Source organism: Phaethon lepturus, unplaced genomic scaffold (assembly GCF_000687285.1).
Source record: "Phaethon lepturus isolate BGI_N335 unplaced genomic scaffold, ASM68728v1 scaffold26669, whole genome shotgun sequence".
In the NCBI taxonomy this organism is placed as follows: Eukaryota; Metazoa; Chordata; class Aves; order Phaethontiformes; family Phaethontidae; genus Phaethon; species Phaethon lepturus.
Window position 1 is genome coordinate 71,762 of NW_010566008.1, and position 18,021 is coordinate 89,782.

General features: G+C 47.1%; 1 protein-coding gene across 1 annotated transcript; it reads left to right on the top strand.

Annotated features, from left to right (window-relative positions):
- Window positions 1-1,373: 1,373 nt before the first annotated feature.
- On the top strand, window positions 1,374-16,655 carry KRT80 (keratin 80). Its single transcript, XM_010295359.1, has 9 exons — window positions 1,374-1,700; window positions 5,248-5,462; window positions 11,094-11,154; window positions 12,192-12,287; window positions 14,820-14,984; window positions 15,496-15,621; window positions 15,715-15,935; window positions 16,309-16,364; window positions 16,453-16,655. Exons 1-9 carry the CDS (start codon window positions 1,374-1,376, stop codon window positions 16,653-16,655), a joined length of 1,470 nt encoding a protein of 489 aa, XP_010293661.1.
- The last annotated feature ends 1,366 nt before the right edge of the window (window positions 16,656-18,021 follow it).

The following is an 18,021-nucleotide window of genomic DNA, read 5'->3' on the forward strand; positions in this document are numbered from 1 at the left end:
GAATGGGTCATCTTCCTTCTGAAGTCCTTCTTAAGACAGACACTACTACAACATCAGACATGTTTCTTGTTGAAGCAGGTCTGTGACAGATCCAAGCTTTCTTTCACTTCACTTGGCAGGGAAATTCCCAGCTTGTCTTCCAATATGTGGCAGAACCAGACCGTAAAATAGCGGCTTTCCCACAAAATGTAAATTCCAAGTTTTGGCCAGAGAAGACCATTCCCTTTCCCAAGAACACCACAGTGCCAATAGACAAAAAGAGGCAGAAACAGGTGTTCTTCTGTCCTGATTTTTCACATACGAAACTGAGTTAAAGCAGGAAAAGGCTTTCAAGAGAGCCATGTCCAACACTGATTTATACCTAGGTCCAAACAGGTATTTAAGGGCGTGCCACCTTAGCAGCCTAGAATTCATTAAAAGACAGTGGTTTTTGGTGTCTCCAGTGCCAGCATTTAAAGGGCTTTCAAGGAGTGGGAGCGCAGCAAAGATGGACTTGGGCACTTTTGAGATCTAATTCAGCGTCTAGAGGTTTTGAGTCTCTGTTCTTGCCAGACCAGATGACTAAATAACCTCAGGACTCTTGGTCCCCACACCCAGGGGTCTCAAAACCAGACCTATCATCCCTAAAACACCCAGAGCACCAGAAGCTTTTGCGATGTGCCCATGTGGTCAAAGGAAGATCATGAGCACCTCTAATTATGATGAGCTTGAGATATGTTTCCAAACTCCTACCCTTAGCCAATTCAGACTCTTTCTTTACAATTTTAAACATCTCTTCACCCCCACCTCACCCAAAAAAAAAAAAAAAAAAAAGATTACAATTCCTTCCTGAAGATTTTGGCTGGAAACCAGCCAGGAGCTGAACCCAGGCTCCATGTGCCAAGTACGAGTGCAGCAGCCATGCTCAGAGCTGCCTTCCCCAAGCCTGCTGCAGCCCAGCACCTTTGATTGCTTTCTTCACCATTTAAGGATGAGGAAAGCAGCTGCTTGGGGCCCAGTGAATTACCTGTGAGTGATTTGTTTTTGCTGCGAGTGCCTATGCCCTCACCACACAAACAGGCTCCTGAAGAAAGGAGGGTACAGAGAGAGGAGGGAGAAAAAAAAAAAATAAAAAGCCAACAGGTTGATCTGGATTACATCAACGGTTACACCCTCCTCCGTTTAATGAACATAGGAGAACAGGTGCTTGTAATTCATTAGCCAACCCACGAGCTGAGGAGACAGGAATTAAGCCGACCAAACTCCTCAGCGTGCCACTACTCTCCTTCCCTTTGAGGCAGCAGCAGCAAGAAAACTTCATCTCCTTATTTTTTTCCTCTCTCCCCCTTTCCCTCCCTTCCCCTTCCCTTGAGCTGCACAGCCACAAGCCGAGCATGACTAACCCTTGCAAAGCCTTCACCAGTGGCTCCCTCTCCTCTTGGGAGGTGTCAGGGAAGATGAGCAGAGGAAAAGCAGCCAGCACGTCCCCGGATCGCCTGGGCCGCTGCAGTCCCAACGGGTTGGCCAGCAATGGTTATGGCTCTCTCAGCCTCCATGAAGACAGTGGACACCGATGCTCCTCTTACCCCTCCTTCTCCATCAACGGGAGACTCCTGGCCCCCGTGCACCTCGATATCAACTCAGACTTCCAAGCCATGCGGCAGCAGGAGAAAGAGGACATCAAGTTGCTCAACAATCAATTTGTGACCCTAATTGAGAAGGTAAGGTGAGCTCCTGAGGACCATGGTGCAGCATGGGGACGAGGATGGTGGTGGGGAAGCAGACACTAACCAGTCTCTCAAGAGACTTATCAAGGCCTTCAGCCAGGTTCTGAATATTAGGGTAATTACCCAATTAGTTATTCCTTCAGTGCTATCTGTTTTAACAAGGGCTACTATCACCTCCAGGTGAAGCCGGGCTGCATCTGTGGTCAGCAGCATCAGGCAGCCCATGCATCTCCTTTGCTGTGCCTGTCATCCCATGGGTCCCTGCCCTCGGGGACCCTGCCCTGCCTGAGCAGCAAAGGCACGGAGGCACAGTACCGGACAGAGCAGGCCTTGGCTCCCATAGTGGACAAACAGCTATGGGCGGTGACGCTGATTAAGGCGGCAGCTCAAATTCTTCTCTGACTGCTAAGGAGAGCTGGAAATTCACCTCCATAGCAATGTGGTGGGCAAGGGACACCCCCCACCCACCTCCCTCCTCTGTGGTTTTTATTGCGAGGGGTTGCGTGCTTAGCCAAGAAAGTGTCGCTTTCATCTCTTAAGATCCATGAGAAGGCAGAAGGTTTTCTCAAAGGAAAACAACTCATCTAGCCGAGGCAGGTTTCTGCAAAGCCCTGGTGCTCTGTAAACAGATGGTAATCTCCTAGGAGGATTGCTTCACTGCAGTCTACAATGCAGGCACTCAACGCCAAGCTACTATGGCTTGGAATTTTTTTTTCTTCTGTTTTAACTCTACCTCTAAGAGGACCTGAATTCACACTGGGAAGGAGAAGGGCGGGGAAACCATCTCCCATAGCATCTATCCAAAGTGAATAGTTGTGAACCAACCCCACCTACATGTGCAAACAGGCATGTGGTGGTACCAAGGCGGCTGACCCTGGATGGAGGGGCATGGCAGCCTCCACGTCTGTGCTTTTCCAAGCACAGATCTCGGCAATGTGAATTTGGAGAACCCCTGGTTTGGAAATCACCCAGGTGGGTTGTGTTGCACGTGCTGCAGGACTGTCCTTTGACTATCCAGATCAAGAGGTCAGGGTTTGTGTGGATGTTAGTCCTGCACAGAAACCACACCTCAGCAGAAAGGATGGGGGTAGGGGAGATGGGACAAGACCATGCAGCAACAATATGTACGTGAGCCAGACCATATGCACTAGCTTATTCCCTGCAAACAGGGACGGAAGAAGTGAGAGAGCCTCCAGGGTTCCTGATAAACCCAATCTGATGGCCTGCTGATAAGTGTGTGTTACAGAGCCTGATGGACAGAAGATACAAACATCCACCATAGCTGGGTGGCTTTGACTTCAGTTCTAGCAGCTCCTGCATTTAGCTTTGAAGGTTGTAGCTTCAAGTGGTACATCAAGTGGCAAAATTCAGCCACCTGCCTCGGGCTCTCATTCCAGAGGAAAGTAATGACACTTCCTTGTCAAAGAGGACTTGTCTTTTTAATCAGGAATTCAGATGGTCTCAAGCCTGAGCAGCTAATTCCTCAAATAATTGACCACACTAACTTTAGGAGTTTGCTGCTGATGGTTTTCCAGCAGGCTGTTCCAGATCTGCGAGTGTTTATTTTCCATCCACATATGTCCAAGTGGAAGACAGGGAAAAGCCAAGTCATGGAGCCCCTGTTTGAAGCCCTACCTTTAGCCTGAGCAGCACAGAAGTAGAGGTCTGCAAGGAGCAAGCTTTGGTCACTTCTTCTGTGTTCAGGCATAGTTTTCCAGGAAATAAGGCCAGATCTGGGTGATTCTTCTGCTGCAAAGCTCATGTTAAAAGATTTTGCAAGAAGAATTTCTGCTAAGAGGGATGCCATATAAGAAGCCAAGATGTAAGCAGTTCAGCCCAGGGGATGGGTATGGTTTGGGAACAGGAAAGAAACTGAAGAGTCTGAAGGAGAGTGAAAAAGAGCAGCTAAGGATCGGGAGCAACGTCAGGAACTGAGACTTGATTTCAGGGTCAGAGATGGACTTAGAAGAACAGCCAAAGCATTCAATCATTTACCATCCCAGCAGCAAACGGGGAAGCTGCCTTATGATGACAGGCTGCTACAGCCAATCCCACAGATTGACACCAGTCCCGCTGAGGGATGTTCTAGCACAATCCCCAACATGTCTCAGGTTGAGAGAACAAATGGCCCAACTGGCTCCTGGTAGCCCCGGGGGCTACTTGTGCCACTTGCAATGCCCCTTTCTGGCTCTCCTGCAGCATCATCCTCTGGTTCGCAGCCTCGTGCACGCGTACACACACACACACTGTGCCACTCTGGTTTTGTGCCAGGGCAAAGCAGCCAGTCAGCAGACTGGACTGCTGATGGGATGTCTACAGCCATGTGTCAAGATATCAGGAAGAAAGGATCAGGTCTCTAACTGAGACCAGAAAGGTCCCAACACTCACATCCCTTCTGCTGAAAAGTGACTGAGCATCGCAGCGCTTTTGCTTTGCTTGGCTGCTCTCTGCTCCTGCTCCCCCCACCCGCCCTGTTCAGACAGGAAGCATTTTGGGAAAGATGCTGTCTCTCACTGTGTGCATTTGTGCAGTGGTCAGCAGCTGGGAACTCTGCCTCTTCACTGCACTGATGCTGCTTCGGGCCACAGAAAGTTAAAGTCAAAGCTGAAGGTCAAGCAGAAGGTCAAGGCCTGATAGCATCTGCACCCCACCACTCACACCACACAGGGCATAGCATCAGCCTTGAATCATCTCCACGACAAAGTGGAGGACACTGCTGGAGGCAACTCGCAAATCGCCAGCCAAAACGTGACTGAAGGAGTTTGATTTTGTTCACAGCGGAGTAAGAAAGAGCGGTGGCAGTTAGGTAATTAATTGAACTTAGCCAAGAGCTTTGAAGATGAAAACTGTTAAACACTGAGCATTACTGTTAAGATTGTGAATATTAGGAAAGAAGAGTGCCAGGTTCATCAAACGGTGGGTGGATGAAAATGCAGTGTATCCTCTCTCAAGCAGACAGGCGCACGCACACACAGACCTCACGTGGAGTCTGTAATTATTTTGCTTATTCTCTAGAGTTCCCATAGGCCTTGTCTATGTTGCTTTGCAATACAAACCAGGACTCTGATTCATTACTCAAACTTCACCATGGTGTAATCCTACAGATTTGAGAGCAGTTATCTTTGTTTGTGCCACTCCAAGGTAGTAAATCTGACTTTCATTCACCCTGGACATCTGTGCATGACCTGTGGTGGATTTTCAGCCTTTCTTTCAATATGTTCACAGGCAAAGGGGACTAGCGTTGAACAGTTCTTATTTTTCAGTGACTTAATAAAAGATGCACATTCATTTTCATGTGAACATGTTCTATCAAGAATCAGTTGGTAGGTAATGTGTACAAACTTTATAAGTCCCTATAACCCTCTGTCCTCAGGCCTAATTTTCAGGGGATTTCTTGTTCTTACCTGGAAATCTGCTGCTGATTCCAGCAGCTTCTCACTACTCTGAAGGTCTACAGTTCAGTATCTCCAGCCCTGCCAGAAGCAGTCAGCTTTGCTTTTGGCTGTTGGTGTTACTAATGTCTCTGAAACCTCTTCTGCAGGTCAAGTGCTTGGAGCAACAGAACAAGATCCTGACGACGAGGTGGAACTTCCTGAAGGATCAAGACAATTCCCACTCCGAGTCAGACATCAAGGCCATCTACGATCAGTACATGAGCAAAATGAATCAAGAGATGAAGGCGCTCAACTACGAACAGGAAAATCTTGAGTCGGAGCTGACAAAGGTCCTGAGCACCATGGATAACTTTCGAAGCAAGTAGGTGTCTAGCCTAGCTGAATATTATACGGGAGAATGTGTTTGCAAGGTATCAGTTCAGCTGTGTGCACAAAGAGTAGTGTGGGATTGATTTAACACAGATAGCCTGTTATTCCCAGGAACGAAATCCTAGTTTGATGTGCACAGAACTGTGTATTTGAGAAGTTAACATCCTAGCTTCTTCCTGATTAACTAAAGATTAGAGGAAACCCATAAAAAGCAAAATACCGAAGAGTGCAGAGCATCTGAGAAATGTCTCAGGCCAGAGAACAGCTCTGGCGAACAGTATTATCAGGAATGACAGCCACTAAAACAGAGAAATATATATTCTCTACACTATTATAACAAGCCAGAACTTTCTCCCCAAACCATTTTATGGATCTAGGCTGTATAGTATTAACAAATATCCCTTCCTTTCCCCCTTCACCCCACAGCATTTAATGCAAAATTCTGCTGTGACCAAAACATCACAGAAAACCTCTTGACAGAAAATACTGAGGCAGCTGAAAGTTTAAGGGAGGACCAGCACCACGTGCTTATCGCTGCTTTTGCCAGGAGCTTTGAGATCTTCAGATAAAAGCATTTGAGATGTGCCATGGCTCATTCAAGAAGACAATGCTTTTCTTATTATCGGTGTCATTTGCATACCACAGATGAATCCACAATTAGATACTTTCCCTTACAGTTACACCCATCTGCCTACACAAGATCTCTGGAGTCTTCCATGCTGATTTGCAGCAGAGCACCATGTATGGGCACCGTCAAAACAGAACAGTAATGCTAAGGGACTACCCTTCCGCTGGCACTGATAGACATCACTGTAGCAATAGCCCAAACCTGTTCCTGATGTACAAAGCAATGCAAAAATAGTAAGTGCCTGAGAGCGCCGGGAGAAGAGAAGGCTCCAGGGAGACCTTACTGCAGCTGGCCAGGACTGAAAGGGGCTGATAAGAAAGATGGGGACAGACTTTTTAGCAGGGCCTGTAGCAATAGAACAAGGGGTGATGGTTTTAAACTAAAAGAGGGCAGATTTCAACTACATATAAGGAAGAAATTTTTCTCCGTGAGGGTGGTGAAACCCTGGCGCAGGTTGCCCAGAGAGGTGGGAGATGCCCCATCCCTGGAAACATCCCAGGTCAGGCTGGGGCTCTGAGCAACCTGCTCGAGTTGAAGATGTCCCTGCTCATTGTGGGGGGTTGGACTAGATGACCTTAAAAGATCCCTTCCAACCCAAAGATTCTATGATTCTACGATCTTAAAGCTCTTTGCAGACTTTGACTAAATCAGTTACTCAATGTGTCTGCAAATTAGGGGAAGGACCGATACCTCCACTTACAGAAATATTAACAGAGACACAGCAGTTAAATGTCTTGCTCAAGCTCACAGAGGGAGCTGGTGGTGGAGCAGGAATAGGAACTAGGAATTTTGGTTCTTGACTTTAATGCTAAAATCATTATGCTCAGCCTCCTTCAAAAAGTGACACACTGATACCCAGGTGCCTAGAAATTCCCAAACTCCTCATGGTGGGTGTCTGTCTGCTCTTCATTTGGATATTGGTTTTGCTATGAGATTTGGGCTCGCTGATGCTTGCTTTGCTGACAGGTAGCAACCCTGAGCTTGGATTAAAGCCATAACATGGATTGTGCCATCCATTCTCTGCCCTAAAAAGATTAAGACCTGTCATCCCTCTCTGGAGCACTTGGTTTTCCTTGCACTTCCTTGAGGAAGTATCTGCTCTGTGGCCCTGCAGTTATACAGGATATTTCTTGGCTTATTCCCTGACAGTCAGGAAAACCTAGATAGGAAAATGGTTGGACTGGTGGAGAAATGTCAGATCAATCACCCATGTCTGCTCTCACAGTTTGTACTCATATTTGTACTCAAATTGCCTCGTATGCAAGATTATGCCTATGCCCGGCACTTCATTTCTTTTCAGCCTGATTTCTTAAGGATAAAGGTGCTTATAAAACAGGCTGTCTGTCTGTTCCCCCCTAGCTTTTGATTTTCTTGGACAGTTACTACCTAGCTGGACAACAGGACAGACATGATAAGGATGCTACAACCCTCAAAATTAAAAAAAAAGAGACTGACTAGAGGAACAACACCCACTCTACCCCTACACCCAACAGACACAGAGGATAAGGATGCAGCATGTGTACAGTATTAGACAGCAGAGAACTCACAATGGGCACCAGCTTATGACTAGCCCAACTACTGCTCTTGAGAAGAGTTCCCGCTTTGTGGGACTACACAGCCACAGGAAAACAGCCTTCAGAAATGACACTGCTCCTCAAAGCACTTTTCCTTCATTTGCGGAGCCTTTCCTTTCTGTTTTCTCCCATTTGTGAGCTGCAAGGCACAAGCCCTGCCAGGGGTGACCTAAGCAGCCAGCAAATAGGCAAAACCCACCCTGTGATTGGGTGCTGTTAACACCCAAAACCAGTGCAGGTGGATTTCTGCGACAGTGACAATCCACCATGCTGCTCCCAGCGGTTAGTGATTCACAGGGAGAAAACTTCTGCTTCTGCTGAGCCTTCTCCAGGCAGCAGTCCAACCCTGTCCTAACCCACACTGGCTCTGCTGAGTCCTGCATGCTGCCTGTGAGAAGGCTGCCTCAGCCCAGTTGTTTTTCTGGAGCAAATGGTCTGCCTAAACCATGCAAATTTTGGAGGTTTCCAACTTCTGTGGAGGTTTCTTTTCCCAAAGGAAATTTTTTGGGGGGGGGAAAGCCAGTAACTTCACTGGCAAATTTAACTGGTTATGCTCTCATCCCTCCTGCTGCACTCCAGACGTAACATGCCATGCACACAGTGACCAGCCACGCAGATCACTTAATGTGTGACATCTGCTTGTCAGTGCCCCTCTGTAAGGCCCTAATTTGTCTGTCTTTTCTAGCCAGGGACTGCCTTCCAAACATCATACAGGAGATTTAACTAGCTGGGACACTTGCACCTCCTTCTCAAATTAGGTTGCTATTAACCAGCAATTCCAAATAGAGACGGATGGAGAGGGAAGAGGGAAACAGAGAGGCTCGCACGGGATCTCAAACCCTGCTTTAGGAAATCAAGCTCAAAAATCAAATACCAAAAGATACCCAAACAGGGATGACTGCCCAGAGGTACACATCTGCAAAAAGTGTTTGCTTCAGCTCCCCACAAGTGTGATTTGCACATGCAAAGACCCATTTGAATGAGAAGGCAGGGCATTTTTGCCTGTGCTGACCTACTCTGGTGTGGCACTGGGGAGATACTGCAGGAAAATATAGGGCATACAGTCCTTAGAGGATCTATTCCTGAGATCCAGGGATCGTGTTAGTCAAATCTTGCCCCCTGAAGACTAGACAGTTGATACCCCCCTTCAACATCTGCAGTTGGTTTTCAGCTGCTTTCTGCCCCATTTCCTTACTCCACAAGAGGAATACTGACTTCATTTCATGCCACCATGCTCAGATCCATCCTACCACTATATCTTCACCCAAAAGTAGTCTTGAAGGCACATTCAGTGAGGAACATAGCCTGTCTGAAATTTGTTTCACCTCTGATTTTGCTTCACTACCTATGGAAGGGGCCCAAGGCGACCAGACGCTCATCTCAAGTGTGTCTTAAGTGCATAAATTGAGATGGGATGGATTTATGCTTTAATGCATGACTGCTTGAGGATTATCTCTAAAGAGATAAATGCTGTAATGTGTTTGTGGAATGCTCCATCCCCATGTGAGTCATCTCCTGGCCGCCAGGTCCCTCCGGAGCCATGTGGTGAGCACGTTTGGCTGGCTGTGCCTGCTCTCTTTCAGTCAGGAGCGTTGTTTGTTCAATATGCAAGATTATGTCAGCGCCCGGCAATGTGTGAAGCTGCTTCGGCAGGCTGAGACAGACTGGGATTGGGCTGAGATGCAATGAGGATGAAGGAAGAGTGGCAGGCTGTAATTAAGCTCAGTACATAGTTGCTGGCAGCATGGCTAACATTCCAGCTAAAGAGCAGAGAAACCAGACAGGTAAATCTCGTTAGCCACGCTACCCGGCCTTATAAAAGCAGGCAAGGAAAGGGCGAGTTTAACACCACGGGGGTACTCAAAAGGAACCTCAGAAGTGCCTAACTGTAGAGCCTGTTACTGTCAGATCCCCTCCCTGCCCTCACTATCCCCTCTGTCAAGGAAGCAACAGCTCCAGGGAGCTGGTTTTGATATTTCAGTTCAACTCCTGAGCATAATGCCCTGCAATGTGATCCCCTGTGCTGCATTCCCAATACCTTCTCCTCTTTCTGCTCCTAGGCACAGCTCCTCTTTCTCCTAAAGGTTTGTACAACAGCAGGGATGGCTCTTAAGAGTAACTGGAGTGATGATGCACGAGACCACCAGACAACAGAATATAACTGTCGTTCCCGATTTTATCACCATCACTCTGTTAAGAGATGCCATTTTATGTCATTCCCAAAGGTCTCAGCCTTCCCCATAGCTATTTGGTGACATCCGTAAGTAGCACTGAAAGGCTTATTTCACAGCCTGGAAACGCTATGTGCTCATTAGGATAAGAGGAGCCTGAGGTATCATGGAAGAGCAGGGAAGCCACGACCTCCCTGAGAGCACAACCTGCTCTGGTCTCAGCAGAAGAGCTAACACTCCCAAGGCTTGTCCAGCAGCACAGTGGGAGATTACCAAACACCCATCACATAAAGCTCCTGCATGGCAAATGAACCAACCGTTGCTGGTCACTCACTAGGCCCAAAAGAGACCCTGTGGCTTTTTGGTCAGATACCTACTTTTGGCAACACCAGGGCTAGCCACATTTTCCTCCCAAGAGCCCACAAGGGTTGGTGTATTCCCTAAGCAACCTCCCATGTCTGCTGCTGGCCACCAAGAAATGCATTTGCCCCTGGACTAAGTCTTTGCTATCCTGGTCCTGCCTTATCAAACCTGTTTTTAAACACCTGCGGGGTTGGTTCCTCTGCTGGATGTTTAGCCATTAGGACTCCACCTTATTCCGTCCGGTTTTTGTTACCTTCTGCTCTGTGGGCACTGTTTTCCACGAATTGCTTTGCCAGGTCCTGTGTTAGTTCACAAATTGCGCTATGTTTAGAGTAAGTTATGACATCAGTCCAGTATTCTCAGCATTTTCACAAGCCAAAGTTTTCTCCGTTGAGAAGACTCTCAGACTCTGGAAATTAAATGCTGAGGATACCTGAAAGAAACAGAAGAGTTGGGCTTAGGGTGAAAATTTAGGAGTCTTTGGGCATGCAACTGGGTTTCACAGAGAATAACTCACCACACCCCACTTCTCCATGCCTACTCTCTCTTTCTGTGGCAAATGTGAGGTAACCTGAGGTTGCTTAGCCCTCAAATTAAATTAAAATTGAAGCTACCTCCTCTCTACTCCGGGGCTCTTCAGACAAAGTGCTCACAGTATTACTACAGAGCAGCTGCTGGGTGGCAGCTTGTTACCCTCTCTCTTGTCCAAGATGCTCACACCTAAGAGATATCTCTCCTTGCTGTCTAGTGTACATCAAGGAGGTGGGTCATCATAGTAAAAGCTTAAAGCTTTGGTACCAACACTTTTTGGGGCCAGCAAGAAAACCTCGAGCACCCCAGAGCTTTCACCATGTGCAATTTCTTACTGCTTTTTTCACTCCCCTTAGATACGAGGATGAAATTCGCCTCTGTAGTGGCATGGAATACACCTTCATGGAGCTCAAAAAGGTCAGTGGCAAGAGAAGATTTTCATCTGGATGGGCTCTACACTGGCTCTGCATAGTCGCAGAAGAGCCTGGAAAGGCAACATGGTCCAGGCTCAGCTAAGGCAGTGCAGAGGTAGCCACGAGCTAGCTCTGGACTGAGTCCTTGTACCACAAATATTTTGTGAGGTAACAAGGTCTTGAGGAGGACAGCAGAGTGGTGAACACAGTCACCATTTCAATAGGAAAAGTACAAGTGAGTCGGGCCACTTGTGGTTACAGAAAAGCCCCACAGCTCTTGGTGGAAGCACCTGGGGGTCTGACCATGCCTCCACCCAACCACACAGCAATCGCACTGGCCAGGTCTGCACCCCAGGACCCTCCGAGGCCTCTGAGGCAACACCTCTCCTCCCTGGCATGTTTCCTCTCAGAATGACATCATAGGTTGGGAAAGGCTGGAAATTGATAAATGTGTTTGCTTTTGTTTCCTGTCACATGGCCACACCCTGTTTAAACATCCCGCCCCAGAAGTAGCTGTATTTGCATATCAGCTGAAACGGGAGGCTTTGTGCACTGCCTTTACATTAAAAAAAAATTCCAAGGTGCAGGAATGAAGGGTATTATTAGACAGAGGAAACGTTCTCCGCAAATGATCATTACAGCTAATTGCATGTTTTCCCTGACACACTCATCAGCCAGTAAGGGCAGTTCTGGTGACTTGTGTGGACGACATCAGTTTTCAATAACCTGTGCATTTTGTGGTGAACAAAAGATGAGTGGATATGGACCAGCCCTGCCTGTTTCCTTCTCCACCCTACCTCATTTCAGACTTCTACCAAAGCGATCACCCAAAAAAAACCCCGAAAAAACAACCAAAAACCTGCGGAGGAGAAAGGTCCACAAAGGAGCTTCCATACTTGTAGAGCTGGAGAGCAGTTTCACAAGTACCTGCCAATAAATAGCAAGCAGGGCACTTGCTGGGAGAGAAGTGGCAGTGGGAAAGACTTCTTGCTACAAACCCAAAGACAAACTATTGATTAATACACTTTCCATCTCCTGTAGGATTTAGATGTGAGTTCCTTGCACAGAACTGAGCTGGAGGTAAAACTCAACGGGCTCCAAGAGCTGATGGATTTGAAAAAAAACATCTATGAGCAGGTAAAAATGCAACTGGGAGAATGGCTTGGGAACACACAAGCTGATATGCAAAAAAAATGGGACAGCTCCACTACAGAGAGGGCATTGTTCCAAATGTAGACCAAAATGAGAGCTTGTCCAGGGAAGTTGCATGGTGTTGCAGACAACTGTTAGGTGGCTTAAAGCAGGGTCTCATGAGCTAATCCCCTTCCCTTAACTAAACCAGCTCCATTTTAAATTTGATCAGGGTGTTCCTTCTGCCCCACAGCTACTGCAGGAAGGCTGCTCCAGTAGGTCTCCACTCTAACAGTCAGGAACTCCCGAGCTGGCTGTCTTTGGGTTCAGCTCCTAACCCCCACTGATAACATGTGTCTTGAGACCAAGCACCCCGGGTCATGAATGAGCTGAATATTATTCTATTCAGATTCAGAGGAAGGGCTCACAACAAAACAGGACAAGCCCTGGTGAACCTAGGAGGTGCTGGATGCTCTTTAACACAATCCAACCCACTCCATTTCCACCTAAACAATAGGTGAGGAGCCAGGTATGATTTCAGCAAGGGGGGAAGGATACAGAGTCTGCAGCATGGCTGTATCTACTCAAACAGGGTGAGGTGATTTACAGCCACCTACTCAGACCCTGTAAAATGTTACCAAGCAGGCTCAGCAGTGTTTTGGGAATACCAGTGATTTGTCTAAATTCTACCAATACAAACAATTAAAATGCTTGACAGAGGAATGTTATCACCCCTCGTGGGGAAACTGAGGCACAGAGAGAATTGACAATGCATGCAAACTTGATCTGAGCAGAATTGTGGAAGGACCTGCATATCAGAACTGCATTAGAATACATACCCTGCCTGCAACTAACCACGAAGCCTTACTTTCTCTGAAGTTACAAGATTATTCCTGGTGCAAGGCAATTCACAGAGGTAGTTTGAAATCAGATCCTGCTGTGAGGATCTTCTTAAGCTTATTTCTTCCAGATCTCACACTGCTGTCCTGGCAGAAGGCTGTATTTTTTTTTTTTTTTTTTTTTTTATCCTATGCTTCATGCACAGAAATTACCCTCCCCCCCTCTCTCTCTGCCCTCTCCTCCCCGTAGCTCGTTTTCAGGTTAGTCATTTTCTCGCCTGTACCTGTTGATTTGACTGACATCAACATATAGGCACACATACCCAGTGGAAGGGCAAATGAGGAAAATTTTGCTTGACAGCTTTGCTCACAGCATGTTGGTATGAATCAGAAGAAAATCCCAGCCTTTATCCCCATTAATAACCACCAGGTTGTTTTGGTTTTTTTTCCCCTGGCAGAGGATGCTCAAGTATTTGCAATAAACATGCATTTTCTCATATAGCTACTAACCTGCTCAAAGATTAACAAAGAGGCTCAAGGATTAAACATCAGCAAGAAAAAAATACACTGATAATCCTGCTCTTTGGAAGAGTGGTGGGGTATTTTTCTGTTATTCATGAATCACCATGTCAGGGTGCCTTTTGTTTCCTCAGTCGGGGAAGGCAAGGCAAACAAGGTATACAAATGCTTCTCTAAGAGATTAGAGCCCTCAGCACAAAAGGGAAGAACAAAAACATCAAGATGAAAGGTTAAGAGATGGAGAGAGATGTATGCTGCTCTCTTTCAAGGCTGGTGTAAGTCAGGCAACTGCAGAGATACTTGATAAGAGTGACACCCCTGCAGGAGCAGTCTGAGACTGGGGGGGGAGCTGCCAAGTGAATGTGTACACCATCTGCTCAACATCAAGTCATGTCTTGCCTGGATACAAATCACCCAGGAGTGCAGTTTATAGGCATGGATTAAGGGTCCTTTTTAGGTTCACTGAGGGGAGTCTGCATTCATCATTGTTTGGCTCCTTTTTCTAAAGCTGTGACTGAGTCAGTTATCAAGAGCAAATATCCCAGTCAGCGATATTGCCGCCTGTGTGTACAAGTTCTTGCTCCCCCCATGGTGGCTTGAGTTTCCCCAGCATACCAGAGCAGCTCTGGGGAGTGGAATAGGTCTGCTAGCAACAGATATGTTCACAGAAGGGTCCTGTTTCTCCCTTCTTTTACCAGACACGAAGCAGACTATAACAACAGACGTGGCAGCCACAGCCTCTCTAGATACTGAAGCAGAGCTGGGCAAAGACATTTTTCTAGCACCGCCAGCCTGCAGAATGATTCACACTGCCCTATTTCTTGCCCAAGACATCTATGCCCACCATCTGAATATTGATAGGTATTGAAGCGTGATCAACAGTTTGATTAACCTGCTCTTGATGCACTGGAAATGCACCATTTTGCCAGACTTGTAACAGATTGCATCTAAACGCCCCAAACCAAACACCCTAGCCTGAATCTGGATTTTATGGAGAAAATAATATCAGCTTCCAAACTTCAGAGACTGAAAACCTAGGAAATCTCACCATCTTCATACTGCATATGGAAGATGCTTTGCCTACCTAAGCACAGTAGGTCTGCTAGGGTTCATCTCTCTCCTGGCTTGCAGCTTTGTTGACTACTTGGTATCTCAGTCCTATTCTCTCTTTGCTATTCAGGAACTTGAGGAGCTGCTGACAGAAATTAAGGACATTTCTGTTGTACTGGGAATTGACAATGCATGCAAACTTGATCTGAGCAGAATTGTGGAAGAAGTGAGGGCCCAGTATGAAGCCCTGGCTCTTCGGAGCTGGGAGGAGGCTGAAGCGCTTACCAGGAGAAAGGTATTTGTCTCCTTATCTGATTGACACTGGGGAGAGGCAGGGAGAGAAGAGGGAGAGAGATCGGCTAGAAATTACAGGAATCAGCAAGACATGGAGGGACAGACTATACTTGGGAATGGAGGGAGGGACAGGGTGCTAACCCAGATCAACTCCTCCTAACTCAGGTGTGTAAATTAGCAGTTTCATTGCTCTAGGCTCTCCATACTGTCAGTGGAGAAAGGCAAGGACATCTCCCAGTGGCAGCTTGTCCCATCTAAGATGCAAATGACCTTCCACTGGTGCCTCCTCCAAAGACAGCAAGAATGTGATTAACCCCAAGAGACAGTGTGCTGTATAACTGACACAGCTACAGCCAGAAGACGATATGAGAATGAGCCCTAAATCCTTCCACGTACCTACTATTTTTCCCCCTGTTAGGTGTTTCTCCTCAAGCACAGTGGGAATCCTTGCAGACTCCTTTGCTACAGCAGAGGCGGCATGCAGATAACCCACTCTTCCATCTCTCCTGCAGCTGAATGAAGGAAGCACCCAGTCAGGCACTTATGGGGGTCATCTCCTTGACAGCCGACGGGAGATCGCAGACCTAAACATACAGATCCAGAAGCTGAGGTCCTGCATCGTGTCCCAAAAGAGCCAGGTGTGTCCTGGGTGGGTGACAAAACACTGATATGCAAGTCTGAACTACAACACACTTAATGCCTCCACCACCCTCTTCTCTTTGCAACACCAGTGCCTGTACTTAGAGGAGCATATCAAAGAAGCAGGAGAGCATGGCGAGATGGCTCTCAAGGATGCCAAAGCCAAACTAGTCAAGCTAGAAGAAGCCCTACAGAAGAGCAAGGAAGATATGGCTCACCTGGTGAAAGAGTATCAGGAGCTGATGAACATCAAGCTGGCACTGGATGTGGAGATCCTCACTTACAGGAAGCTGATGGAAGGGGAGGAGAGCAGGTAAGCTGGGCTTCCTTGTGCCTGAAGAGGGGAAGGGATGCACCCAAACACCTAAGGAGAAAGCAGACGTCCCAAGCTTTGAGTGTGGTATTGAAGGTTTGCCCAAAGAACAAACAAATCCCAGCAGTCCCCATACAGTTCAGCCCCGTTACTTGATCTGAAGTTTTCCTTAAGACTCCCCACATTGCAGGGTTCCAGCACTTCTCTAGATGATGCTTTGCCCAGATACTGCTGATTAAGCCTTCGTGACCCAGCCATGCACTTGGCTCTACCCATGTAGCCCAGCTCACATGGGCCAAGCTCCAGTCCTCTATATTTTTCTGACACAGAGAAATGAATGTGTGGTCCTCACAGTCTGTCCTTGCATTCACAGCATGGAGCAGCCAATACCCACAATCATCAGCAGCATCCAGGCCACACCAAAGCACCGTAAGTAGTTTTTCATACAATTTGGTGAAGCAGAGCATGAATGAAATGTTTCTAACCTCCCTCCTCTCATACCCACTCACCCCTGCAGCTTCTGCCAGCACCTTGAGAAACTCCAAGCTGTTTGCAAGAGGAACAGGCAGCATCAACAGTGAGATGAAGCCAAATGGAGGCAGCACAAAGATGCTGCCCTGTAGAAGCCACAGCAAAAACTCAGCAACACCTGAAGCAGATGCCTTCATCAATGGTGCCCAGCCAAAGCTCAGATCCCTGCCCACTGAAGAATGCTCCTAGGAGAAATGGAGTTCCACAGCATAAACATAAGACCCATTGGCATCTGTAGCCAAATGAGGCCAAAGCACTTTCTCCTGAACTCAAGCCAATGTCCAAGGGACAAAGGATGAGAATCCACTCCAGGCTGTCTCTTTAAGTTTGTCTTTACAACATGCCAGTTAACATCTCTGTTACCAGTTACAAGCAGAATCCAACACAGGACTTTAGAGACTCTCCCATTCAGATACCCACACCAACATCTTTCTCTCTAGGTCTGTTTCCCCAGGGGATTTGCATTCACAACCTTTGAGATCTGCCTATAGGAAACTTGGCAGGAGGGGAAAGCATCATTACACAAGCTTTTAAACACCGCAGCCAGAAGCCATCAGCCCAGCCGTTTTACCAGTATTACAAAATCATTCTCTCTGCTCTGTGCGTGTCTGAGAGAGGTGTTCACTGATGTGGCTTTCAGAGGAAGGCAGCATTGAGCTTTCCAAACTGAGCTGGTGAGGAGATGCAGGTAAACAACCTGAGCCAGGTGGATTTGTGACATCTGGATTGCATACCTGGTGACAAACATGCTGGCTGTACTGGGGGATCCTTGGTCACTTCAGAGTATTTAACTGATTTTACTGACTTTTCAGTGGCCCCTCATTCCTTCCCATGCCACCAAAACTAAAACTCCTTAAAACTTTTATTTTCGTAAGCCACCTCTCTAGCAGAGTGCATCTCCGCCTGTCTTACCTAAAAGCACTCCAGAGTCCACACACAGTGGTGCTAGGTCCTAGAAATTAAGATATTTTCTGGTTCCTATTACACTACAATGAGCAGGACTTGTCTTTGTATTTATTGAACTTACATAGCAGCTTTTACCTTACCTGGCTGACACCAGCCAACGCACACCAGTCATGTCGCACCAAAGCTATCAGGGCCAACTCTGGAGATGCCATGTCCCCCTGCTAGCAAGGCGGGGAGGACTTCCCACATCAACGCAGGCTTACTGTGGCCCTCTTGCACAAACCAACACAGACGGTGCCCTGCAGTATTTTCCTTTACAAGGCCAGGCTCTGGCCTCAGTCACTGCCACACAACCCCACTTGAGTTCCCAGGAGGAGTTGTTAATAGTCTCTTGGCATATTTCCGTTGAGTGCATTGCAGTGTTTCCACATTTCCGTAGGATAGACAAGTACTGTAGCATCTATGTAACCAGAACATCTGCTCTCCAGGGTTATGGCTGTTATAATAAAGTATTGCCTGTCACATGGAAAGCATTGTATTGGCTTTGGTGTTTGTTTTGGTTTTTTTTGGTTTGGTTGTGGTTTTTTTTGTGTTTTTTTTTTTTTTTTTTTTTACAAATCTCTTGCCACAGCCTACCTGAAACAGCAAT